This window comes from Myotis daubentonii, chromosome X (assembly GCF_963259705.1).
Source record: "Myotis daubentonii chromosome X, mMyoDau2.1, whole genome shotgun sequence".
NCBI classification, from domain to species: domain Eukaryota; kingdom Metazoa; phylum Chordata; class Mammalia; order Chiroptera; family Vespertilionidae; genus Myotis; species Myotis daubentonii.
Window position 1 is genome coordinate 96,920,281 of NC_081861.1, and position 17,225 is coordinate 96,937,505.

A 17,225-nucleotide genomic window follows, 5' to 3' on the forward strand; every position below is an offset into this window, starting at 1 on the left:
TAAGAAGAAGAAAAAGGTAAAGATAAAAATTATGAATAATAAAGTAACAACAAATACATATCTATCAACAAGTGAATCTAAAAATCAAGTGAATAAGAAAACTGACAAACAGAATAAACTGGTGAATAGAATAGAATCAAGGGCAAAGAAAGAGAGTGGACTGACAATTCTCGGGGGAAACGGGGTGTGGGGGGTGTGGGAAGAGACTGGACATAAATCGTACACCTATAGACGAGGACAGTGAGGGGGGTAAGTGTAGGTGGTGGGGTGGGAACCAGGTGGAGGGAAGCTATGGGGGGAAAAAGAGAAAGAACTGTAATAATCTGAACAATAAAGATTTATTTAAAAAATTAAATTAAATTAAAAATATATCCAGAGACATAGAAGCATCGAACAGACCATCCATCCTCAAGGGGAAGGGGGGTTGCGGCAGGGAGGGTGGAGGGGGCGGGGTGAGAGATCAACCAAAGGACTGGTATGCATGCATATAAGCATAACCCATGGACACATTCCTTAGGGGCTTGAGGGCATGTCCTAGGAAGGTGGGAACAAGCAGGGAGAGGTCAATGGGGGAAAAAAGATTCATATGCAATACTTTAAACAATAAAGAATTTTAAAAAAAAAATTAACAAAAAAATAAAAAATATATATATGATAACAATAATGTAATGGAGTTAGAGTGCACCTATATAGTAGCACCATTTTTGTATGCTATTGAAGCTAAATTATAATTAATTCAAATTACATTGTTATAAATTTAGGATGTTAATTATAATCCCTACAGTACACATTAATTTCTAAAAAATATATACAAAATTAAATGAGAAGGAAATCAAAGTGGTACACAAAAATAATCAACTATACCTGAAAAGGGCAAGATTTGAAGGAGAAAAATGGTTAACAACATAGTGAAAACAAATAAAGGCAGAAATCCTTCCTAATTAGAAATAACTACAAAAGTAAATGAATTAGCCTAGCCAGGCGTGGCTCAGTTGTTGAGTGTCAACCTATGAAGTTCGATTCTCAGTCAGGGCACATGCCTGGGTTGTGCACTGCATCTTCAGTGTGGGGAATGCAGGAGGCAGCTGATCAATGATTCTCTCTCATCACTGATGTTTCTATCTCTCACTCCCTCTCCCTTCCTCTCTGAAATCAATTAAAAAAAATGTTTAAGTACATTAATTAAACTCACCAATCAAAAGCCAGGAATTGGCTGAATGGATTTAAAAACACAATCTAGCCCTAACCGGTTTGGCTCAGTGGATAGATCGTCGGCCTGCGGACACAAGGGTCCCAGGTTCGATTCTGGTCAAGGGCATGTACCTTGGTTGCAGGCACATCCCCAGTAGGGAGTGTGCAGGAGGCAGCTGATCGATGTTTCTCTCTCATCGATGTTTCTAACTCTATCCCTCTCCCTTCCTCTCTGTAAAAAATCAATAAAATATATTAAAAATAAAAATAAAATAAAAACACAATCTAAGAAACACTGTTTAGACCCAAAGATTTTAAAAAGCGTTGAAAGTAAAAGGATGGAAAAAGATATTCCACACATATAACCACTAAAAGAGACCTGGAGTGGCAAAACTAATAACAGACAAAATACACCTTAAGAAAAAAAAGTTGTTACAAGAGACCGAAAAAAACCTGTAGTATAATAAGCTCAATCCAAAACCACCATACAGAATATCAATAAGGAACCAAGTATTTAAACAATGCTTTAGAGCAACATATATAACACAACATGCAACAAAAGCAGAATACACATTTTTCCAAATGTATGTGAAATATTCTCAAGGAATGACCACATGTTTGGTCACAAGACAACAAATTTTAAAAGACTGAACTCATATCAAGTATCTTTTACCACCAAAATGGAACAAAACTAGAAATCAATAGCAGAAAGAAAATTAGAACATTCACAGATATAAGGAAATTGAACACACTGTTAACCAATTAAATCTCAAGATAAATTAGAATAGATCCTTAGGCAAATAAAAATGAAAACACAACATACCAAAAACTTATAAGATACAGCAAAATTGGTACTGAGAAGGAAATTTATAGCAATACTAATGCTAAAAATGAATAAAAAACTCAAATCAACCATTTAACATTACATCTTAAGGAACTAAAAAGACAAGAAAAAACTACAACCAAAGTTAATAAAAGAAAGAAAATAATAAAGATTAGAGTATAAATTTAAAAATTGAGAAGGGAAAAAATTGATAAAACTAAGTTGGTCTTTTGGAAAACTGAAAAACTCTTAGCCAGAATAGGTAAGAAAAGGAAGAAGACTGAAATAAATAAAATTCAAAATGAATGAAAGGTCTAGACAAGACAATAGACTCGGTGAACTCTGTGCTCTCCTCCTCCCATAACATCAAAATTACAACTAAATTATAAACAAGCAACCTGGAGAACCATCTGAAGCCTAGTTGCACAGAAGTCCTAAATCTAAGGATATAAACAAGAAGCCATGTCAAGCCTGGTAGGAGAGGCAGAGCCACAAAACTGGTTGTCTCAACACCCCTGTGTGATGACTGAAGGGCAGCAATGAAGAATCCAAAGGATATCTCAGCTACAAAGGTCCTCCCTGAGGATCGAGGGGTTCCAGCTGCACACCATGCTACCCAGCCCAGAGCATCAGTGCTAGGAAGAGGAGCCCCCAAAACACGTAGCTGTGAAAATGAGTGGGTATTCCATCCATTCAGGTGAGAAAGAACACCGCTGGAAAGCCAGATGTCCTCTTAAAACAGCCCTCACACAGACTTGCTCACTCACAGGCACTCACTCTGGACTCTTAGAGGGATATACAGGAATAAACTGGCTCTCAGAGAGGCATATAGAGATAAAGTGACTTGTGTGTTTCAGGGCAATGATTGAAAGGACAGCTACCAGTCTGTGTTGAGCCCTCCCCCTGCATGGCCAGTGGGTGGAAACCATGTTGAGCTCTCCCCCAACACAACTAAATCTGAATCTGCATTAGCCTGGTGATCTCTGTTCCCTCCACTCTGATGAATCCCTGAGACCCTGCCCCACCCAAGTTGCATACTGCCAGAAGCTACTTAACACAGTGCGGACCAGTAGTTTTATTGCTAGATTTACCCAGTGGCCAGATAAGTTTCTATTGAACAAGTACAAAAAAACGTTTTACATAAATGTTAAAGGCACATTTTAAAATTAAATAACCATTGCATTTTGAAGTTTTTATTACATGTTCTTACAAGCTAATATCTTTTTAAAATATGATACTGTGTAATATGAAGCAAGAATTCTCGTGATCCGGCGCAATGTGTTAAGCAGCAGGCAGTCAACCTCAAACCCCACTGCAGTCTTTCTTAAAAATTCTCAAAGGGCCCTAACTGGTTTGGCTCAGTGGATAGAGCATCAGCCTGCAGACTGAAGGGTCCCAGGTTCTATTCTGGTCAAAGGTATGTACCTCGGTTGCAGGCACATCCCCAGTAGGGGGTGTGCAGGAGGCAGCTGATCGTTGTTTCCCTCTCATCGTTGTTTCTAACTCTCTATCCCTCTCCCTTCCTCTCTGCAAAAAATCAATAAAATATATTTTTAAATAAATAAATAAATAAATTCTCAAAGGTCAGTAGATGGCAGGTGGGTAGTGGCTAGCCTCAGGGTGCCCTGTGCCTTTTCCCGAGTAGCCCAAGAACCAGCACTGGCACCAAATCTGAATTTGTATAAATCTAGTGAAATTAACTCCCCACACCTTGGTGACTCACCAACACCCTGCCTCATCCAACTCACATACAGACCAAGTCCCTTTCAACAGGTGAACCGTACTGGCAGCCAGCAGGCAACAGGACTCAGGGTACCCTACGCCTTATCTTATGATGAACTGGCCCAGGCATAGTACTGGAGGCAATGAGACTTGGTTTGCGCAGTGGCCCCTCTCACATACTTCTAAGTCCAGCACAGATCACTTTCTGTGAGTGCAGAATCATTCACAGAAAGCCGCTGACATGGGCCTTCACCAAAGCCCCTCCCAAGAGGCTCCAAACCAACACACCTGATGCTGGCTTCAGAAGACAACAGAACACCACCCAATAAGCTCCACAAGTGGCACAACCAAAGAGTGGTCTCAACAGACACCAGAATCCATGGAGGCAAATCCCAGTGTGGGGTCAGCTCCCGCACAGCAACTCATGTGCTGTGGTCATGGCCAATTCTGACAACCAGTCAGTCAGCCTGAGGATCAATCCAACCTACTGATAAGCCAACAGCAATCCAGGCTCAACTGCAATAGGTGGGTAAACAAAACCCACACAAGGGACATTCCTGGAGCACTCGGCTCAGGTATCAGGAATAAAGCGCCACTGGGCTGCACAGGACACCTACTACATACATAAGGCCACCCTGCCCAGGCTGGGAGACACAGAACAACTACCTAATGCACAGAAACACAGAAACATAGACAAAATGAGGAAACAAAGAAACATGTCTGAAATGAAAGAACTAGACAAAACTCTAAAGAACTAATGAAATAGGAGCTCCAGTAGCGCAATCGGTTAGCGCGCGGTACTTATAAAGAACTAATGAAATAGAGGCAAGCAGTCTACCTGAAACATAGTTCAAAACCCTGGTTAGCCCTAGCCGGTTTGGCTCAGTGCATAGAGCGTCGGCCTATAGACTGAAGGGTCCTGGGTTTGATTCAGGCCAAGGGCACATGCCCAGGTTGCAGGCTCAACCCTCAGTAGGGGGCATGCAGGAGGCAGCCGATCAATGATTCTCTCTCATCATTGGCGTTTCTCTCTCTCTCTCTGTCACTTCCTTTCTGAAATCAATAAAAAATATATATATAAAAAAAACACTGGTTATATATGATGCTCAAGGAACTTAGGGAGAACTTCAACAAAGAAATAGTAAGCATAAAAGGGAACATAGTATCCATAAAAAGAACCAGCCTGAAATAAAGAATACAATAAATGAAAGAAAGATTGCTCTAAAAGAAATTAAGGGCAGAGGATCCAATTAGCAGTAAAGGTGCAGAAAACACCCAAACAAAACAGAAAAAAAATTTTTAAAAAAAATATAGTTTAAGGGACCGCTGGTATAATATCAAGAGTAAACAACATTTGTATCAGAGGGGTATCAGAAAGAGGAGAGGGAGCAAAAGACTACAAACTATTTGAATAAATAATGACTGGAAACTTCCCTAGGTTGGTGAATAGAAAGGACACCCAAGTCCAGGAAGAAGAGAGATTCCAAAACAAGATGAACCCAAAGAAGACCAAACTAAGACACATCTAATTGAAATGGTGAACGGAGGGTCTGGAGCAGCTGAAACCAGTTTGAGCGCAGCCGCTTTCTGTAGCCAGGCGACGCCGGGGGCCACCTTGGGGAGCGCTGGCGAGGCGAGGCGCGGACGCCCGGAGCCCGGCAGCTCGGCCCGCGGCACTGACTCTCGCACTCACTCTCCGATGGCGGGGTGGCGGCAGCGACCCCTGCCCGCAGACGAGGACCGGCAGCAAAACATCCTCAAATAAATCCATCAGAATGACACCTTCTCAGGTTACCTTTGAAATAAGAGGAACTCTGTTTCCAGGAGAAGTTTTTGCTATATGTGGAAGCTGTGATGCTTTGGGAAACTGGAATCCTCAAAATGCTGTGGCTCTCCTTCCAGAGAATGAGACAGATGAAAGCATGTTTTAGAAAGCAACCATTGTACTCAGTAGAGGAGAATCAGTTCAGTATCGCTACTTCAAAGGGTGCTTTTTAGAACCAAAGACTATCGGTGGTCCGTGTCAAGTCATAGTTCACAAGTGGGAGACTCATCTACAACCACGATCAATAACCCCTTTAGAAAGTGAAATTATTATTGACGATGGACAATTTGGAATCCACAATGGTGTTGAGAATTTGGATTCAGGATGGCTGACGTGTCAGACTGAAATAAGATTACGTTTGCATTATTCTGAAAAGCCTCCTGTCTCTATAACCAAGAAGAAATTTAAAAAAATCTAGATTTAGCCGAAACCGGTTTGGCTCAGTGGATAGAGCGTCAGCCTGTGGACTGAAAGGTCCCAGGTTCGATTCCGGTCAAGGGCATGTACCTGGGTTGCGGGCACATCCCCAGTAGGAGATGTGCAGGAGGCAGCTGATCGATGTTCCTCTCTCATCGATGTTTCTAACTCTCTATCTCTCTCTCTCTTCCTCTCTGTAAAAAATCAATAAAATATATTTTTTAAAAATCTAGATTTAGAGTGAAGCTGACACTAGAGGGTCTGGAGGAAGACGATGATGATACGGTGTCTCCCACTGTTCTTCACAAAATGTCCAATACCCTGGAGATATCCTTGATAAGCGACACTGAGTTCAAGTGCAAGCATTCACAGCCGGATTGTGGGTATGGTTTACAGCCTGATCGTTGGACAGAATATAGCATACAGACAATAGAGCCAGATAATTTGGAACTAATATTTGATTTTTTTGAGGAAGATCTCGGTGAACATGTAGTTCAGGGTGATACTCTTCCTAGACATGTGGGTACAGCATGCCTCATCATCTACCATTGATGAGAGTGGGAAAAGTGCTGGAGTCCTCACTCTTCCTATCATGAGCAGAAATTCCAAACTATAGGCAAAGTAAGAGTTGACTATATAATTATTAAGCCATTACCGGAATACAGTTGTGACATGAAATTTTCATTTTCCAAGTATTGGAAGCCAAGAACACCACTGGATGTTGGACATCGAGGTGCGTGGAATTCTACAACAACTGCTAAGCTTGCTAAAGTTCAAAAAAATACTATTGCTTCTTTAAGAAATGCTGCTAATCATGGTGCAGCCTTTGTGGAATTTGATGTACATCTTTCAAAAGATTTTGTGCCTGTGGTGTATCATGACCTCACCTGTTGTTTGACTATGAAAAAGAAATTTGAGGCTGATCCTGTTGAATTATTTGAAATTACAGTAAAGGAATTAACATTTGACCAACTCCAGTTGTTAAAGCTTACTCATGTGACTGCACTAAAATCTAAAGATCTAAAAGAATCTGTGGTTGAAGAAGAAAATTCTTTATCTGATAATCAGCCATTTCCTTCTCTTAAGATGGTTTTAGAGTCGTTGCCAGAAGATGTAGGGTATAACATAGAAATAAAGTGGATCTGCCAACAAAGGGATGGAATTTGGGATGGTAACTTATCAACATATTTTGACATGAATCTGTTTTTGGATATCATTTTAAAAACTGTCTTAGAAAATTCTGGAAAGAGAAGAATAGTGTTTTCTTCATTTGATGCAGCTATTTGCACAATGGTTCGGCACAAACAGAACAAATATCCCATATTATTTTCGACTCAAGGAAAGTCTGATATTTACCCTGAACTCATGGACCTCAGATCTCGGACAACTGCTATTGCAATGAGTTTTGCACAGTTTGAAAATCTACTGGGGAAAAATGCACATACTGAAGATCTGCTCAGAAACCCATCCTACATTGAAGAGGCAAAAGCTAAGGGACTAGTCATATTCTGCTGGGGTGATGATACCAACAACCCGGAAAACAGGAAGAAATTGAAGGAATTTGGAGTTAATGGTCTAATTTATGATAGGTATTTGTTTTTCACGAAAAACTTCCATGAACTGTTAGCAAAAAAGTAGCTTTCATTTTATAGCATAAATACTACTAAACTTAGTTAAAATTCAGTAGCTCAGCCTGAGGTTTATCTTAACATTTGTCAGTGGAATTTTTCATACTTTGGAAATCACGTGGGAAGCTTGTTCTGGTGACTGGGCACTAAGTTACCTTGAGGGTGAGGCTGTCTGCCCCAGACCACTTCAGTCTACACCAGCTTTCTTAATGATCTTACCCAGTTCTGTGGCTTTTCATACCTTTATATATTCCTAAATTTTTATATCTCCAACTCAGATCTTTCCCTTGATCTCTATCTAAACTTTTTTTATATATATAAATATATTTTTATTGATTTGAGAGAGGGAGAAAGAGATACAAACATTAATGATAAGAGAGAATTATTGATCAGCTGCCTCCTGCATGCCCCCCACTGGAGATCTAGCCTGCAACCTGGGCATGTGCCCTGACCGGGAATGGAACTGTGACCTCCTGGTTCGTAAGTCAAAACTCAGTCACTGAGCCGTGTTGGTTGGCTCTCTTTACTTTTTTTTATCTAGCTATAGATTTAACCGATTTCAGTATAAATGACAACTCTGTCTTTCCAGTTTCTCAGGCCAAATCCTTGAAGTCCTTCATGATTCTGTTCTTTATCTCATATCCCAAATCCAGTCAAACAAAATCATGTTGATTCTATCTTCAAATATATCCTGAATCTATCAACTCAAAAAAAAAAAAAGAAAGAAAGAAAGAAATGGTGAATGGTAAAGTAAAAGAGAGAAACTTAAAAGCAGTAAAAGAAAGGCACTTAGTTTCCTACAAGGAGGTTCCCCTAAGACTATTAGCATATTTCTCAACACAAACTTTTTAGGCCAGAAGGAATTAGAAAATATTCAAGGTAATGAAAAGAAAACACCTACAACCAAGATTACCAAACAAGGCTATCATTTAAAACTGAAAGAGAGAAAGAGCTTACTAGACAAGTAAAAGCTAAAGGAGTTCTTCACCACCAAGAAATGTTAATAGAACTTCGATAAGAAGGGGGAAAAAGAACATAAACATAAATTATAAAATGGAATAACTATGAGCCTATTAATCATCACTTTAAATGTAAATGGTTTAAATGTTCCCATCAAAAAACATAGGATGGCTGAATGGATGAAAAAACAAGAAGAGACCCACTAAAGATTCACAGACACACGGGATGAAACTAAAAAATGAAAAAGATGCTTCATGCAAATAGTACAAAAAAAACTGGGATAGCAATATCTGTATCAGACAAAATAGACTTTAAAACAAAGACTATTATAAAAGACAAAGAAGGACATCTCATAATGATAAAAAGATCAATCCAACAAGAGGCTATAACTCTTATAAATATTTATGCATCCAATGTGGGAATACATAAAGCAACTATTGATGGACGTAAAGGGAGAGATCCACAGTAATATAGTCACAGCAGGGAACTTTAGCTCTCCATTGACATCAATGGATAGGTCTTCCAGACAGAAAAATGAGGAAACAACAGTCTTAAATAACATGTTAAACCAAATAGGCTTGATGTTTTTAGAGCATTTCAACACAAAGCATATATTATTTTCAATTACACATAAAACATTTCCCAGGATAGGCCACAGGTAGGGATAAAACACAAGTCTCAATAAATTTTGGAAGATTGAAATCACATCAAGTATCTTCTCCAAACACAATAATATGAAACTAGAAATCTATTAAAGGAAGAAAATTGAAAAACACACAAACACATGGAGTATAAATAACATGCTACTAAACAGTGAATTCAAGGAACAAATCAAATGATACCTTGAGACAAATGAAAATAAAATTTGACCTAAAATCTATCTGACACAGAGAAAGCTGTCCTAAAAGGGAAATTCATAGCAATAAAGGCAACCTCAAGAAACAAGAAAAATCTCAAATTAAAAAATACCTAACCAATCGCCTAAAGGAACTAGAAAAATAACAAAGCCTACAGGGAATTAAAGAAAGAAAATAAAGAGTGGAACTAAACAAAAGAGTCTAAAAAAACAATACATAAGATCAAAGAGAGCAAGAGCTAATTCTTTTGAAAAGATAAGCAAAACGGATAAACCTTTAACCCAACTCATCAAGAAAAAAAGAGACAGGATCCAAGTAAATGTAATCCTATCTAATAAAGAGGGAATATGCAAATTGACCATCACACCGTAACAAGATGGCTGCGTCCACAGAGGAGGCCAAGTTCCCATAATGATCCTTAGCAAGCAATCAGCAGGGACCTAAGGCTGCGTGGCACTGGGCCAGGACAGGGGACCTAAGGCTGCACCCCCCACCTGGTGGGACTTGACAGGGGACCTGAGGCTGCGCCCCCCACCCTGACGCCAGCCCAGGGGACCTCAAACCATGCCCTCCGCCACAGCGCCGGGCCAGGGGACCTCAGGCTGCACCCCCACCCGGCAGGGCTTGATGGGGGACCTCAGGCCCCATCTCCCACCCAGCGGAGCTTAACGGGGGACCTCAGGCTGTGCCCACTGCCCCGGCATCAGGACAGGGGACCTGAGGCCACAACCCTGCCATGTGGGGCTTGATGGGGACATCAGGCCACAGCCCCCGCCCATGGGACTTGACGGGGGACCTCAGGCCACACCCCTCACCCGCGGGGATTGATGGGGGACCTCAAGGCACACCCCAGGCCCAGGCCCCGGCCCAGGCTGGGGAACCTCAGGTGGCACCCCCGCTCCAGTGCCAGGCTGGGGGATCTGAGGCTGCACCCCCCACCTGGCGGGGTTTGACAGGGGACCTCAGGCCGTGCCCCCTGGCCCAAGATGCACCCCCCAGCCTGGGCCAGGGAATGTCAGGCCGCGCCCCTCACCCAGCGGGGCTTGATGGGGGTGGGGCCGGCTGGGTCTGGATCTGCACGATTTCAAGGCGCACATGGGTGGGCAGGGCCTTGACTCTGGTTCCCATGGCGTGCCCCAGACTCTGACAGGAGAAAGATTTTCATATACATTTTACTAATTTTCTTTCATCTCTGACACTTCTATATAGAGAAATGGCAAATAGCAATATTAAAATGTTTCCTCTAATTAATTCCCTTTTAACTAGTCAGAAATGAAAGAGGATAAGGGAGAACAAGTCACTATAGGAATAAAAAGGATTATAAGAAAATACTATGAACAAGTATATGACAACAAAAAGATAATCTGGAATAAATGGATACATTCCTAGAAACATACAATGTTCTAAGACTGCATCAAAAAGAAACAGAAAATCTGAACAGAATAATTACTACCAACAAAATCGAATCAAAAAACTCCCAACAGTCCTAGCTGGTTTGGTTCAGTGGATAGAGTGTCGGCCTGCGGACTGAAGGGTCCTGGGTTAGATTCCAGTCAAGGGCACATGCCCCATTTGCAGGATCGATCCCCAGTGTGGGGCATGCAGGAGGCAGCCACACAATGATTCTCTCATCATTGATGTTTCTTTCCCTCTCTCCCCCTCTCCCTTCCTCTGAAATCAATAAAAATATACTAGAAAAAGAAACTCTTATACTAGATCGCTTCACATGTGAATTTTATCAAACATTCAAAGAACTAACACCTATATTTCTCAAACTATTTCAGAAAATTCAAAAAAAGGAAAGGCTACCACATTGATTTTATGAGTCCAGCATTATCCTAATTCCAAAACCAGGCAAAGATATTACAAACATATACAATATTAAGCCAATATTCCTGATAAACTAATTGCAAAAATCCTCAAGAAAATATTAGCAAATCAAATTCAGCAATACATTAAAAAGATGATCAACTGGGATTTATTCCTGGAATACAAGGTTGGTACAATATCTGCAAATCAATTCAGGTCATGCACCACATGAACAAAATAAAGGATAAAAGTCATATGATCATATCAATAGATGCAGGAAAAGCATTTGAAAAAAATCCAACATACTTTTATGATAAAATCTATCAGCAATGTGGGAATAGAAAGAAGTTACCTGAAAATAATAAAGGCCATATATGACAAACCCACAGCTAACATCATACTCAACAGGAAGAAACTAAAAGCATTTTCCTTAAGATGCAAAAAAAGACAAAGATCTCCACTTTCACCACTTTATTCAACATAGTATTGGAAGTCCTAGCCACAGCAACCAGACGATAAAATCAAATAAATGGAATCCCAATTGGAAAGAAAGAAATGAAACTGTCACTATTTGCAGATGACATGGTACTGTATATTAAGAGACCTAGCCCTAGCCGGTTTGGCTCAGTGGATGGAGCACTGGCCTGTGGACTAAAGGGTCCCAGGTTCGATTCCAGTCAAGGGCATATACCTTGGTTGCAAGCACATCCCCAGTAGGGGGGGTGCGGGGGACAGCTGATCGATGTTTCTCTCTCATTGATGTTTCTAACTCTCTATTCCTCTCCCTTCCTCTCTGTAAAAAATCAATAAAATATATTTTTTTAAAAAAGAGAGACCTAAAGATTTGACCAAAAAAACTCTTAGGATTGATAAATGAGTTCAGTAAGGTAGCAGGATAAAAAGTTAATATTCAGAAATTAGTTGCATTTTATACACCAGTAATGAACAATCAGAAAGAGAAATTAAGAAAATAATGACAGTGGAGAGACAAAATGGCGATCAGATAGATGGATGTGTACAAAGCCTTGTCCCGGAGCAAACAGAACAAGTAACTAAATTGAATAACATCCACCCTGAACTGGTGAAGTAGACACAGCTGGTGAGAAAATTCACAGCCAGGAGGACACCTGGAGAACGGTAAAATCAGGGATCTGGGCTGGAGAAAACTGGGAGACCTCTGAGCCCAGAGGACCAGAGGAAAACCAGACAGCACCGAGGCCGCATCCCTTGGGACAGGCAAAGCGTCTGACTGTGGAAAGGAGGTCCACAGGACTGCTGGTGGTAGGGAATTCTGGATCTGGGTCCACAGTCACAAGACACTGAGTCCAGAGGGGGCATTTTGGACGGCTGCCCAGGCCATGCTGTGCCAGGGAGAGAGCGGCTCGCAGTGACGCAGCTCTTTCCCCTTTTTGGTCTTTGCTTTTGTTCATTGAACCTAGTTCATAGCACCTTTCAGATACGAACATTCACCTGTGGCTGAGGTGCAGGTGGAGGTGTGGACTTGTGGAGTCTGGGGAGAGGCTGGGGAGAGGAGAGGGTCTGGGAGAGGTGGCCGCAAGTCTGTCGCTGAGTCATACCTGACTTGCGGGACATAGGAAGCCATTTTCTCCTGGAGAGAGAGCCCCTCCCTGCAGTCTTCAGGCAACCAATACATCCTCACCCAGACTACACCCTGAATGGCAAAAAGGATACCAAAAAAAATCTGAATAGTCCCTAAGAGTCCACAGGGACTGGCCTAAAGAGAGGCCTTCAGTCCCAGAAACAGGAAACTGAGAAGCCACAACAAGTACAGAAGAGTGGAACCTTAAAGCAGCCAAATGAACCACACTTCACTTTTTCATTTTTATTTTTATTTTATTTTGTTATTATTTTGTGATCTTTTTTCTTTTTTATTTTCCATTTTTCATTTGTGTCTTTATTTCCTATTTCTTTTCACATTATTATTCCATCATTCTAATATTTTTAATTTTTAACCTATTTATTACTCAATTTTTTTTAAATTTTTTATTAATTTTTTATTCTCTTTCTGTTTGTTCTTCTCCAATCATCCTCTTTCTACTTCCTCAACTGAGGTCCTCCCCATATCCATCCAACTCTTAACCTTACTTTCTGAAAATAATATTCTGCCTCCACCCTCTTTACTGGGTATTTGGGGTTTGTATGCTTTGGTTTTTCTGTTTGTTCTATGGTGTTTTCTCCCCATATATACTTTTTCCCCTTTTCTTCCTTTTTCTTATTTTTCTTTTTTCTCATACCATTTTTTTCTCTCCTTGATATCATATATGCTCTCTTTTCTCTCCCCTAATTCTCTTCTCTCTGGTGGTCACTTATATTGGGGTTATCAGTGTCATAAGTACATTCATATTTTGTTCCCTTTGTGTCGTGTCTTGTCAGGGTGAATTTTATCCTGTTTGGCCAACGTCCTAGAGAGCGAGTCACATAAGCAGACACCCGGAGAGGAGACTCCATCCACGAACAGGTCAATAACACTCCAGACCCAACTACAGACGAAGGAAGAAGGCAGCAGTGAGGGAGATACCAGATACCGTGAGTGAGTGAGGGAACAAAAGAGTGTGTGCTTGTGTGCAGTGTGTGTGTGTGTGTGTGTGTGTGTGTGTGTGTCTGTGTGTCATAGTTAGATCCCACAGGACATTCGGGGGCAGGCTAACCAGGCTAGCCTAACCAGGCAGCCTCTGCTACTTTGCAAACAGTACCAGAGCAGCCAGCTCTTCCACAGAGGCCTCACCTTTTTGAAGGGGAGAGCTGCTGTGACTGGGAGCCCAGCCTCATCTCCACCAAGGGTGCCCTCAGATAACACCCAGGACTCTACATCCACCCTCGCCAAGGACCCGCTGGCTCAGCTGCAGGCCCACAGTCACCGAGACTCCATCCACCCTGGGTGCAGGCTCCTGTGAGTTCCGAAGAATGCTCTCCTCTGACCAGCAAAACACTTTAGCCCAGGGCACTGCGAACATGTGAGCAGGAGCCACGTGAGCAGCCCGCCCCCGTCCGAGGAGTGGCAGCTGTGCAAGTGGCCCTCCCACAGTTCGAGGAACAGCAGCCTCATGTGCAGTTCAGTCCCAACCAAGGAGCAGCAGCTCTGTGACTGGCCCACACACTATTGAGGAGCAGCAGCCATGGGAGAAGCCTGCCCCCATCCAAGGAACAACAACACCATAAGCAGCCTGCCCACATCCGAGGAGCAGCAGCCGTACAAGCAGCCCACCCCCATACAAGGAACAGCAGCCCTGTGAGCAATCTGCCACTGTCCAAGGAGCAGCAGCCTCACGAGCGGCCCATGACCGTCAGAGAAGCACAGCCCCCATGAGCAGGCCGCCCCCATCTGAGGAGCAGCAGAACGCAAGCAGCTCATCCCGGTTCCAAGAGCAACAGCCATGCGAGCAGCCAGCTCCCATCCGAGGAACAGCAGCCCCGTGAACAGCCTGCCCCTGTCCGAGGACCAACAGCCGCAAGAGCAGGCCACCAATGTCCAAGGAGCAGCAGCCTCATAAGCAGCCCGCCCCGTCTGAGGAGCAGGAGCTGCACGAGCAGCCTGCCACTGCCAGCCAGAGGAGCCACCACCATTGTGAACAATGCCAACCAGAGGAGCCGCTGCCAACTGAGGAGCAGCCGCTGCCACAACCCGCCGAGTAGCAGCCGACATGCAAAGAGCCATTGGCATGTGTGGAACAACCCCTGCACAACTCAACACCTAGATCCTTCGGTGAAAGCAGAAATGGGTAGACAAATTAAACCTCAAAGGAAAGAAAAGGAGGAATTCCCAAAAAAGCAGCTAAGTGAAACAGAAGCATACAGATATCAGAAAAAGAATCCTATATAAAAGGGTAATATGCAAATTGACCCTAACAGCAGAACGACTGGGAATGACTGGTCACTGACACACACTGACCACCAGGGGGCAGACGCTCAATGCAGGAGCTGCCCCCTGGTGGTCAGTGGGCTCCCACAGAGGGACCTCTGCTCAGCCACAAGCCAGGCTGATGGCTGCCAGTACAGCAGTGGTGGTGGGAGCCTCTCCCACCTCCTCAGCAGCGCTAAGGATGTCCGACTGCAGCTTAGGCCTGCTCCCCGCTGGCAAGTGGACATCCCCCGAGGGCTCCCAGGCTGCCAGTGGGATGTCTGATTGCCAGCTTAGGCCCAATCCCCAGGGGAGCAGGCCTAAGCCAGCAGGTGGTCATCCCCCGAGGGTCCCAGATAGTGAGAGGGCACAGGCCGGGCTGAGGGACACCCCTCCCCCCCCGAGTGCACAAATTTTTGTGCACCACGCCTCTAGTTCAGAATAAAACTCATACAGTTCATAAACCTGATGGATGAAAAAAATCAACAACTTATGTAATAAGACGAAATAAAGAGTGATATAGCTGCAATAAAAAACACCATGAAAAGTTTCAACAGTAGACTAAGGGAAGCGGAGGAATGAATTAGCAAATTAAAAGACAGGGAAGCAAAACACACCCAATCTGAACTGCAACTGGAGAAAAAAATTAAAAGACAGGAGGAGAGCCTAAGGGACAACAAGAAATGAAGCAACATAAGGGTGCCAGAACAACAGGAAGAGGAACAAGGCTTAGAAAACCTATTCTAAGAAATAATCTCAGAAAACTTCCCTGATGTAGGGAAGAAAAAAAGTCACACAAGGACAGAGAATCCCAAACAAGATGAACCCGGAAATGAAGACATGTAATAACTACGATGGCAAATGTTCAAGACAAAGAGAGAATCTTCAAGGCTACAAGAGAGAAACAGAAAGTTGCATACAAGGGATCTCCCATTAGATTATCAAATGATTTCTCAACAGAAACACAACAGGCCAGGAAACAATGGAAGGAAATTTACAAAGTAAAGCATAGCAAGGGACTGAATCCAAGAATACTCTATCCAGTGAGCTTGTCATTCAAATTTGAAGGGGAAATAAGGAGCTTCACAGACCGAAAAAAAAATGGCTAAGGGAGTTTATCACTACCAAGCCAGCAATGCAAGAAATGCTAAAGGGCCCTGACTGGTTTGGCTCAGTGGATAGAGCGTCGGCCTGCAGATTCAAGGGTCCCAGGTTCGATTCCACTCAAGGGCATGTACCTTGGTTGCGAGCACATCCCCGGTGGGGAGTGTGCAGGAGGCAGCTGATCGGTGTTTCTCTCTCATCGATATTTCTAACTCTCTATCTCTCTCCCTTTCTCTCTATAAAAAATCAATAAAATATATTTTAAAAAAAGAAAAGAAATGCTAAAGGGACTGGTGAAAAAAAGATGAAATAAAAAAAGAAGAAGGAACACAGGCACACAAAAAATGACTACAAACAAGTACCTATCAATAATAACTTTAAACATACATGGACTAAATGCTACAATCAAAAGACATCAAGTGGCTGAATGGATAAAAAAAAAAAAAAACATTACCTATATATATGCTGTCTACAAAAGACTCACCCGGACTGAAAGTGAAGGGATGGAAAAATATCTCTCAGGCAAATGGAAATTTAAAAAAGAGCTGGGGTAGCAATACTTATATCTGACAAAATAGACCTCAAAGTGAAGGCTATAACAAGAGATAAGGAAGTACACTTCATAATACTAAAGGGATCAATACAGCAAGAGGATATAACTCTGATAAACATAAATGCACCCAATGCAGGAGCACCCAAATACATTAAAAAACTCCTGGAAGATATCAAGGGAGAGATCAACAACAACAATACAATCATTGAAGGGGACTTTGATGCCTAGAAAAAGGGACTGACATCTCTGGATAAATGCTCTAGCCAATAAAATCAGCAAAGAAACAGCAATCCGAAATGACTCACTAGATCAGATGGACTTAACTGACATCTTCAGAACATTCCACCCCAAAACCACAGAATGTACAGTCTTCTCAAGTGCACATGGGACATTTTCAAAGATAGACCACATATTGGGTCACAAGCAAAGTCTATCCAAATTCAAGAAGATTGAAATAATATCAAGCATCTTCTCAGA

At 42.4% G+C, this 17,225-nt stretch overlaps 2 protein-coding genes across 2 annotated transcripts in view; one reads left to right on the forward strand and one right to left on the reverse strand.

Moving 5' to 3' along the window:
• Positions 1-17,225, reverse strand: part of ABCB7 (ATP binding cassette subfamily B member 7) — a 198,483-nt gene that overhangs the window by 157,377 nt on the left and 23,881 nt on the right. The gene's annotated exons all lie outside the window — the stretch shown is intronic.
• On the forward strand, positions 5,483-8,325 carry LOC132225207 (glycerophosphocholine phosphodiesterase GPCPD1-like). Its single transcript, XM_059680498.1, is given in 4 exon segments — positions 5,483-5,968; positions 6,202-6,514; positions 6,516-6,583; positions 6,586-8,325. Coding segments are annotated over 4 exon segments (1,869 nt in total). The 5' UTR covers positions 5,483-5,511; the 3' UTR covers positions 7,617-8,325.